At 34.5% G+C, this 10,718-nt stretch overlaps 1 protein-coding gene across 1 annotated transcript; it reads left to right on the top strand.

The window, feature by feature from the left end:
• The first annotated feature begins 257 nt into the window (after positions 1–257).
• Positions 258–7,234, top strand: LOC140432811 (cathepsin L-like proteinase). The gene is made up of 4 exons (XM_072520929.1): positions 258–412; positions 2,191–2,538; positions 2,602–2,890; positions 6,928–7,234. The coding sequence occupies exons 1-4, from the start codon at positions 335–337 to the stop codon at positions 7,200–7,202; spliced, it is 990 nt and encodes a 329-aa protein (XP_072377030.1). The 5' UTR covers positions 258–334; the 3' UTR covers positions 7,203–7,234.
• The last annotated feature ends 3,484 nt before the right edge of the window (positions 7,235–10,718 follow it).

Below are 10,718 nucleotides of genomic sequence, written 5' to 3'. Positions count from 1 at the left end.
TCATTAGGCTGGCTTTGCGAGCTGTACAATTTGTCCTCTTTAGTTTTTGTTTTCTTTGCCATTGAATTGTGTGTACATTAGTTTATTTAGAAATTCTTTTTTAAAACATTGGGGTATATGTTCTAGAAATTTATTTATATTTAAATAATAATCTGATTAATACGTATATAGTACTTAAAAATATGTTTCTAGATACGTATCTATTTTCTAGATATCTATCTATAGATACGTATTTACCAGAAACATAAAAACGAAAGCATGGCGGGGAATTTTGTTATTTGTTCTGATATAGTGTTTGTTCTCGTAAATTAATATACTTTAAATTTGGGTAATTATGAAACTGTTTTTATTTGTAATTACAATAGTGACAGTCAATTGCTTGAAAGATGTACAAATATGGAATAATTTTAAGGTAAACTTTCATGCAGATATAGCTATTGCGAAATAAATAAACAATCTATATTTTAAAAAAATAATATATACATCATCTTGTCTAATATATGATATATAGGACTACAGTGTGGCTTCTTTAATTTAATATTTTAAATAAAATGATATGCACCTTAAATGGTGGCATTTTTATCTGTTGTTTTTGAATAATTATTTTATTTCCAATTACTTTCTGGAAGTCCCATTTTTTGCTAAAGCTGTAAAGGTTTGTTGATTAGTTGTACGAGTATGTGTTTTTACCGGAGTAGGTTGCTGGCCTCATCTTCAAACCGTTCTCTTTTTCTTCGCTTCGAAACGGTTGCCTTGCTGTCAAACTACTGGATTCTATCAAGAGCAATACATATAAAGTTTGCACGTCTAAAAATAAACAACTAATTATTTTCGAGTCTCCATACCTACAATTAACATATGCTTATCTAATGCACTTACCTGTTAACTTTTTAGTGACTTAAAGATATTAAAATCGCAAGGCGATAAATCGGTACTATGTGGTGGATGCTCCAGTATTCTCCATTTTTTTAGTTGTAGATTTTCTTTCACAATTTTTTTTTCAACATTAGACAAGAATTGTTGTGCAGAAAAAAGACACCATGTGAGAGATTTCTTGGTTATTTCGTCTTATTTCTTGATGGCAGCGTTGCGTCTCTAAGTTTTGTATACTTTATGAACAACTATTACCGAAAGGAAGTCATTAGTGTTTACATTGTGTAGCATGTACCGCTGCTCTGTTAAAATCACATGTAGCTGGTGTTCATATTATTGAATTCAGGCTAAAAGAAAGTATTAATGATTGATGTTTAGCGCTCGCTGTTGACAGTGATAGCCTGGCCAACGTAGTTCTTAAAGAAATATAGACTGATGGTGTCGCCAACCTAAAAGCCTCCCCAAACGGTTACTTTTTCGAGGTGCCTTGGACGCTCTGGATATCTGGATATCTGGTGCATTGGATATCACTTGGATTGTATTGTTTCCAACTATGACAAATATGTCAGTAACCATTCATTCCAAAATGGACGTCATTGCTGAAGATTTAGATTAAATAAGTAATAGTTTTCAACTGATCCAGAGCTCATTCAGTGAACACAAGTCTTTGTTTCTGATGGTTATCTTCAGATTCTGAGTCAGTTAAATTTTGTTTGGGTGCAGAATGAAGTAACGATGGTATAAGTTGTGCTCTGTGAAAGACTAAGTTCTTGCGACTAACGTGAATTCGATTGTATTGGATTCTCCTTCACAGTCTTGTATAGTATCGATGTTTTCTTTAGATTTTAGTCGACATAATATGAGTATTGGTTGATTATTTTGAAGTTTTAGTTTTAAGACCAAAGAATTTAGGAAATAGTGAGAAATAGCTGTATTTGATATATTACTATAATAAAATTGAGCTGGAAATCTGAAAAATACCGAATTAGGTAAACATGCATGACAGTGTATGAATGTGTATGACAGTGTGTGATCCAAATCATTCAGAATTTTATAAATATTTAAACAAACAGGAAAACCTAGTTCATTGTTTTATTGTCGGTAGCATCATCATTACAATAAATATTGAATAGTTACCTAATCTTATCTAATATAATTCCATAAAAATCGATAAAATCTAGTTTATTAATGATTATTTCCACTTGAGATAAATGTAGGTCTATCAATAAGTTTTTATTTAAATCAAAAATAATAATATAGATATTGTGGACAAAAAAAAGCAATTTACAAAATTTTTAGACCATTTTAACATTTTAGGTAACATTTGAAAAATCGTACATCAATAAAAACGAAGAAGTCGATCGCTTTAAAATTTTCCAAGATAATCTACGTCAAATCGAGGAGCACAATGCTCGGTACAACATGGGAAAAGAAACTTACAAAATGGGACTTAACCAATTCGCCGATTTAACTCGTGATGAATTTGTCCAAATGTTGGGTCTCAGTAAAAGAGTTCGTCCAAGTCGTACATACAATGTTACTTTGACGAGTTTTTCCCGAAAAGTTTTGGCAGATGTTCCGGAATCTGTGGATTGGCGAGAAAAGGGTGCAGTTACACCAGTTAAAAACCAGGGAGGGTGTGGATCATGCTGGGCTTTTAGTGCTGTAAGTTTCATTAATAAAGATCAATATATGTATTAACGGTAAAATACATTGTAATTTTTATAGATCGGTGGATTGGAGGGACAATACGCTATTAAATATAACAAGCTGATATCTCTAAGTGAACAAAATCTGGTTGATTGTGCAGGACCTTACGGTAATGGAGATTGCAATGCAGGAGGAATAATGAGTAGGGGATTTGACTATGTTAAAGACAATGGTATTAACACGGAGGAAGATTATCCATACGACGGGGAAACAATGAGTTGTCGTTACCAACCTTCCAAAAATGTTTTACATCTCAGTGGATATCAACAGATTCAACCAAGTGAGGATGCATTGAAATATGCAGTAGGTAAGAGCCAACATATTATAATAAAACTGTTATTAGCTATGTTGATGGATTTAAATAAAACTGACCATAAGTTTCAGTGGCTCACCCAGGCAGGGGTTTGGTGGTTAACCCCCCCTGAACCCTATTCCGACACAATTTCCTTCGTGGAGTGCGCGTATAGAAGTATAACTTCAAAACCTTCTTTAATTAAAGCGTTGAAGAATCTTACTAATTTCATTATTTTATGTCCACATGAAAAACATTCGTTTGGCGTAAAATTAAAACTTGAATATTTTTGAAAAAAGGTTTTTACAATTTATTCGATTTTTAAATTTTAAGTATAGCAATATTTGAAATTGCTGATTTCCCTGGTGTCAAAGAGTCAGCCATTGGTATAACAAGCACCTTTTAAAGGTAATTTTTACAACTTTTAAAGATTTTTCACCCTTATAACAGAGGCGGTTGCCGTCAAATTTTTTTTAATATGTTTTGTGTCGACAATCACTCTTTCATGAAGTATTTGTAACCTATAAGACGAAGCTCTGAAGATGGCATGTTACATGCCGAAAGTTGATTTTAATAAAAAATTTTACACACTATCAAGTTTTTTGAGAACATCCCTTTGATCTATAATATAAAGACAATATTGGACATGTTTTACCAAATACATAGATCACGACTTATATGGCACACATATAAAAGTTTTGAAATTATTATATGTATGGAAAAACCGATTAACAAAAATTAAACCAAATAGAAACAGAAAAATGTAGCGAATATACAGATGAACTCTAAAATGGAGATACTAATTTACTGAAGAAAAAGATACAGAAAATAAATATGAATTAAATAATGAAATTTAAATAGAAATCACAAAAGAGGAAAAAGAAATAACATAAGGTAATTAAAAAAGAAAACAGAAAGGCCGTAGAACCTGATCTTCTTCTGGTTCCTATCCGTTTCGGATGTTGGAAATCATATTGGCAATCATGACCTTGCTCGCTGCGGCTCGAAACAGCTCCGTTGAGGTTTTCTTAAACCATGTTCTTAAATTCCGCAGCCATGATATTCTCCTTCTACCGGGTCCTCGCTTACCTTTGACTTTACCTTGCAATATAGACTGCAGCAGGGAGTAACGGTGCTGATTTCTCATAACGTCTCCCAGATATTGCAATTTTATGCGTTTGATTGTAAACACAATCTCTGGTTCCTTCTTCATTTTTTCTAGAACTTCCTTGTTCGTGATCCTTGCTGTCCATAATATTCTCAGCATTCTTCTATAAAGCCACATCTCAAATGCTTCAAGTTTTTTAATAGTGGTGTCTGTAAGCGTCCATGTCTCCGTCCCGTACAACAACACAGAGAAAACATAGCATCTCAAATGTCTCATTTTTGTATCTAGGGATATGTTGTAACTTCTGAAGATGGCGCTCATTTTGTTAAAGACCGTTCTTGCCTTTACTATGCGGCACTTTATTTCCTGTACATTGCTCCACTGTTCGTTTATAATATTTCCCAGGTAGCAATACTGTTTTACTCGCTCTATCTGCGTCCCATTAATGTAAAGATGAGCCCCAGTTATATTCTCCTTGCTGATAATCATTTGTTTCGTTTTGTGGGTATTAATGTTTAGTCAGTACTGTTGACTGTACTCGTTTATTCTGTCCATTAGCCTCTGAAGTCCCTCTAAACTATCTGCTATCACCATGGTGTCGTCGGCATATCTAACATTGTTTACTCTTTCACCATTTAGAAGGATGCCTTTGTCTATTCCGTAAAGAGCCTCGTTAAAAATTTTCTCTGAGTACATATTAAATATCAACGGCGATAGGATACATCCCTGTCTAACTCCGTGTAGTATTTTTATGTGATCTGTTTCTTCTCCGTTAATTTTCATGTATGCGGTCAGATTCCAGTATAGTTCTGAAATTATTCTGAGGTCTTTGTCATCCAGGTCTGCTTCTTTTAAAATATTTATCATCTTTTGATGCTGAACTCTGTCAAATGCCTTTTCATAGTCGATCAAGCACGCGTATACGTCACAGTTAACGTCCCTGCATTTTTGAATCAGTACCTGTACGCCGAAAAGTGCCTCTCTGGTACCCACTGCGTTAATGAAGCCGAACTGTCTGTCCGATATTTGTTCCTCGCACTTCTTATAAATTCTTCCATGGATGACTCTAAGAAACAGTTTCAACATGTGGCTCATTAGGCTGATTGTTCGATATTCTTCGCACTTTTTAGCCCCCTGTTTTTTAGGTATCGCTATGAATTCTGATTCTAGCCATTTATCAGGGATGATTCCTGTATTGTATATTTTATTGAAGACAGCCGTGATCCCATTTATTCCTTCTTCCTCCAAGAGTTTTAAAAATTCAGCTTCGATATTATCAGGCCCTACAGCTTTCCTGCTTTTCATCCGTTTTATTGCTTCTTCTACCTCGGATTTAAGTATGTCCGGGCCCGTCATCCTCTCTGAAAATGGATGCCTATAATACGTTCTTTGATCTTGAAAAAGTGTCTCCAAATATATTCTCCATTTGTCTTTCATCTCTTGGGTGTCAATGATTAATTTTCCATTGGTGTCTATGAGTTTTATTTGTGTTAGCTTTTTAAAAGTACCACTTATTTCTTTTACCTTTTTGTGTACATTAAAATTGTCATGCTTGGCTTGTAGTCTTTCTATTTCTTTACATTTCTCTACAGCTTCTTTTTCTTTAGCTTCTCTTATTTTACTTCTGATGTAAGCCTGCATTTTTTTATATTCATCTTTATTTCCTTTAATTAACCTTCTGCGTTCCATTAAGTGAAGGATTTCTGGAGTCATCCAAGATTTCTTCGTTGTTTCTTTGTTTGGTTTTAGCAGATCTTGTTTAGTTTTCTTAATTATTTCTTCCAATTGATTGATTTGTCGTTGGATGTTATTTTCTTTTTTTAGTTGTTTAACTTGGTTGTTAATATATTCCCCCACTTGCTTTTTAACTTCCGGATGTTGCAGGGCTGTCATGTCGTAGATAGGTCTAGACTTTTTCTTTATTGTCTTCAGTCTCACATCCATGACTCCCACTAAAGGTATGTGGTCAGATTCAATGTCCGCTCCTGGAAATGTTTTGACAGATTTAAAACTGTTTCTGAATCTTCTATTTACCAATATATAATCTATCTGGTTTCTAATTACGTTATGGGGTTTATCTGCTGGTGCCTTCCATGTATACAATCTCCTCGGTGGTAGTTTATAAAATGTGTTTAGAACCACTAGCTTGTTATCTTCTGCGAATATTTCTAGTCTGTCACCTCTTTCGTTTCTTTGTCCTAACCCAAAAGGTCCGATTAGAGACGTTTTCCGTTCGGCCCCAAGTTTTGCATTGAAATCCCCCATTATGATGCTGACTTCGTGTTTAAGTATTCGTTCTAATATATCCTCTATGCTTTGGTAGAGAGTCTCTACTTCCTCGTCGTCTTTATCTGCAGTGGGAGCGTATATTTGTATTATGTTTACATTCACTGGATTGGCTCTTATTTGCAGTAGTATTACTCTGTTGGACACTGGGACAAAATTTAAAATACATCTAGATGTATTTTAAAAAGAACCTGATGTAAAACCGAAAAAACTCTTAAAATATAGAAGAAAAACGCTGAACATAGAGGAGCTTTGTCAGGAAATAATACATAGCCAGTGTGTCCATACTAGTGGAGGATGATTATATTAATACCAAAACACAAAAGAGAAAACAGGAAATATCCTACTATATACCGTACCATTATCCGTTTGAGAGTACAACTCTCAAACTTTAAACAAGAATATTAGCCAATATAATAGACAAAGAATGTACAATTAGTGAAGAACAATAAGGCTTTCGACAAAATAAGTATACAATAGAAGCCATATTTATAGCCAGAAACATTGCTGAAAAGGCCTTGGAATATAATAAAGGTACCGCAAGTTTTCATTGTAACTAATTTTATACCTATTTATGTTATTTTTACATTCAACGATATGTATGTCTAATACATTTGTATATTTTATTGTATAGTTTTAAATATATTTTAAATTTCAGCTACTTACGGTCCTATTAGCGTTTCAATAGACGCTGGTCCTGCTCAGTTATACGAAAGCGGTATCCTAAATGATCCAAGTTGTAAAAATAGACCTGATGAACTAAATCATGGTGTATTGGTCGTTGGATACGGAGTGGAAGATGGTATAGACTATTGGATCATTAAAAATTCCTGGGGACCTTACAATGGAGAAAAAGGTTACATTAGGTTGATTAGAAATGCTAATAATCAATGCGGAATTGTTGATGATGCAAGCAGACCCCTTGTAATATAAGTTTATCGATAAATAAAAATGATTAACTGTTATGTAAATTTATTTATTAAAAACAAGTATACGCATAACGTGTGGTAAGAACTGGAGCAACATGTAAACCGCCATGAAAGTCATGAACTATTTAAAAAAGTTAAATATTTGGCCCGAGAGTTTAAGCCACAACTTCAAGCCATAATGGAGTAGTAAAAACTGCAGAGACATGAAACATTTACTACTCAGAACTGTACACACTTTAAAAGATGCGCCATTCTCGGAACACAAGACACATGCAATCAGAGAGGCAAAACCAATAGTATTACGAACAGAAGTAGAGAAGGCTCTTAACCAACTAAGAAACAAAAAATCCCCAAGGATCGATGGCATACTAGCGGAGACTCTGAAAGCAATGGACGAGATTGGCACAGACGTAATACTTGATATTGTTAACATAATATGGATCACAGGTGAATGGTATAATGAGTGATGCGATTCAACTTTTATAGCTATCCATAAAAAATTATCACTAACCGTATGCAGCAATTACAGAACTATTGCCCTTTTTCCTCATGCAAGCAAAGTCCCGCTACGTATAATCAATGAACGGCTAAAAAACTTTCTACTTCCAAAGATAGCCGTAGAACAATGCAGATTCGTACCAGAAAAAGGAACGCCGGAGCAGATTCTGAACACCAGACAGATAATAGAAAAAGCGAGAGAACCAATGCTGGTCTGTTTCGTAGATTACACAAAGGCTTTTGATTCAGTCAAATGCTGAATGGGATCCCCTCTGGATTATAATGAAAAATATTTGAGGGCTATAAAAAAAGTAAACCAAGCATACCTAATTTACTACTGCCACATAGCTAGAAGAACGAGGACCATATTGGAGACCTATTGGTAGTGGAAGGAAAGGTAGAAGGCCGAAGACCAATAGAAAGATCTCCAACACGATGGGCAGATCAAATGAAGGCTCTGGTGAGAAAATTCCTACATGAAGCCGTTTATATGGTACAGGATCGCACCCAACGGAGGCAGCAAGCCAATAATATTTAGAGTGTCACGACGCCCTGACAAAGTTCCCAAATAATTAAGACCATTCTATAATAAAATTTTGGGTCAATAATAAAATATCAATGGTTTCTTTATATAACAGATTTCTAGGAAAATGTACCTGATTGAGACTTGAGGGTTAACTATTTGGAAATCCCTAAGCTTAATTAGTTTATTATCAGTTGTACAGTCGGTTACTGTATCAGAGTTTAGTCACAAATTGCTATATCCTAGTTTAGTTTTGTTGCGTATACCGAAAAGCAAAGAACACGTTTTAAAACGTTTTAGACATTTGTGTGAAAAGATGACATCTAAATTAAGGCTATGGATCGCACCTTATTCGGAACTTTCTCTAGAAGCAGATGGAGCATTTTGTAAACTATGCGGCAAATCGGTAAGTTTTATTTTTTCTCGTCCCACAACATAACTAAATTCTAAAGGGGTTTTAGAAGTCTCAGATTTCAAGTAGAAAAAAGTACTTTATTGACCAGCATTGTGGAACCCCACTACATAAACGTAATTTGGAAAAATTAAATTCCTCTAAGTTTCCTTAGAGAAATTCCTGGAATTCCTAAGGAGGAGAAAATTTAGTTAAAATTGTACAAAGACATGTGATTCCTAATGCAAGGATATGTTTCTTCTACTATATTCTTTTCTTCTTGTGGTGCTTATCCATGTCGGATATTGGCGAAAATCATGGCAATTTTGACTTTGTCTTTAGTTGCTCGAAACGGGACTTCAGTCGAGATATTAAACCAAATTCTTACGTTATGGAGCTAAAAACAAACGTCTTCTTCCCCGAAGTTTGTTACCAAATATCCATTTAATTTAATAACCGAAAAAAGTAAACAATCATCATCATCGTCCAGCTTTCTACGTCCAAATTTGATTTGAACATAGGCCTTCCCTCATTTCTTTCAGTTCTGTTGGTCATGAGCTTCTTGTAACTATGTAGTTCTCAGCAATTGTTTTGACGTTGCCTGTTCATCATGTAGTTAGAGTATCTATGCTTTGTCTATCTGCTCGTAGTCTCAACACTGTATTTCTTTGGTTCCACGGCCCGTCATTCGCTCTGGCTACGTGGTTCATTCTTCATAAGGCTACTTTGAGTCTGGTTGCTGCGACTTGGGTTAAGAATTGTCTTTAAGTGCCAAAGTCATGACTTATGGTACACATTTGTAGTAAGTGTGGTAACTTTACAGTTTACCACTTTGGTTGTATTTATAGATATGAAGTAATACTACTTCGTTACAGTCCATTTTTGAATTTTCGCTTGGTACCAGAAGTATCATGTATTAGCGCTTTCCAAATTTTATGTTCAAACCAACTGAATCACAGGCAGCATCTAACTCAGTGACATTTTTTTATCGTCATAAGAACTTCATTCTTTACCTATTCGGTGGAAAACTTCATAATTCGTCACTCGATGAACATGGGTTCATAAAGTGACGAGATCTACAGTATCTGTCTGTATATGCCTCCTATGCCTCCGATATAGTCTAAACTTTCACACCGTAAAGCAAAACCGGAATAATATAGCACTTAACTAGTCGACATTTTTGTTACAAGTAGATTAAAATCTCCCATTATGATGGTTAGGTTATTTCTGATAAACTTTCTTACGGTGTTTTTTAAAGCTCAGTAGAACTCTTCTATTATAAATCTTGCTTTGTTTTTATGGGCTTAGATTCAAGTTGTACTGTTCTGATACGTTCTGATATGAGTATAACATTTGTGACGCACTTGGCGGTAATAATTTGTTCGCCGTGAGTTGTTCCTGATTAATAAATCTTAAGTCTTTGACTGTGCAGATTGGAGATAACAGAATTTTACAGATCTTTTTTGCTTCCCTTTATTACTTAAAGCCCCTTTCCAAGTTCTGTATACCGTAATCTTGTAAGGACATTACATTCTATCCTCTAAGTATCCTCTCCTGTCAAGCCCATACAACTCAAATGCTTACTGAGCCTACATTGACCAGTCAACAGACCAACTATTACCCTCACAGTCTTTCGATTTTGTTAATTATCATAAGCATTGTCTTCTTTACATTTATATCGAGTCCATATTGTTGGCTGTAATACGTAATTCTGTTAATAAGAACTTTTAGATCTTCTAGCTTGTCCGTAAATACTATGGATATATAAATACTGTTTTAATTTCATATAAAGATTTGCTAAATAGTCTTTTAGAGTATAAATTAAAGATTACAGGAGAAAAAATACCGCCTTGCCTCACTGCACGACTGCTTTTCACGTATTTGGTATATTTATCTTCAGTTCTGAGAATTGCAGTCTAATTCCACTTAATTTTTTAAATAATGTTCCAATATTAGTTGTTAATCCTGCTTACCAACCCAAAATAAGAACAGATGGGGAAATAAAGTAAAAAAAGCAATACGATGCCTGCAAGAACAAGGGAGAAAAAAGAAAATAAAATCCGTAATATTTATTTAACTAACTCTTTGTACTCTGCAAGAATACTATG

The sequence above is a fragment of the Diabrotica undecimpunctata genome, chromosome 1 (genome assembly GCF_040954645.1).
Source record: "Diabrotica undecimpunctata isolate CICGRU chromosome 1, icDiaUnde3, whole genome shotgun sequence".
Lineage (NCBI taxonomy): Eukaryota > Metazoa > Arthropoda > Insecta > Coleoptera > Chrysomelidae > Diabrotica > Diabrotica undecimpunctata.
Note: the sequence above shows the minus strand (reverse complement) of the source record. Positions and strands in the feature narration are given on the sequence as shown.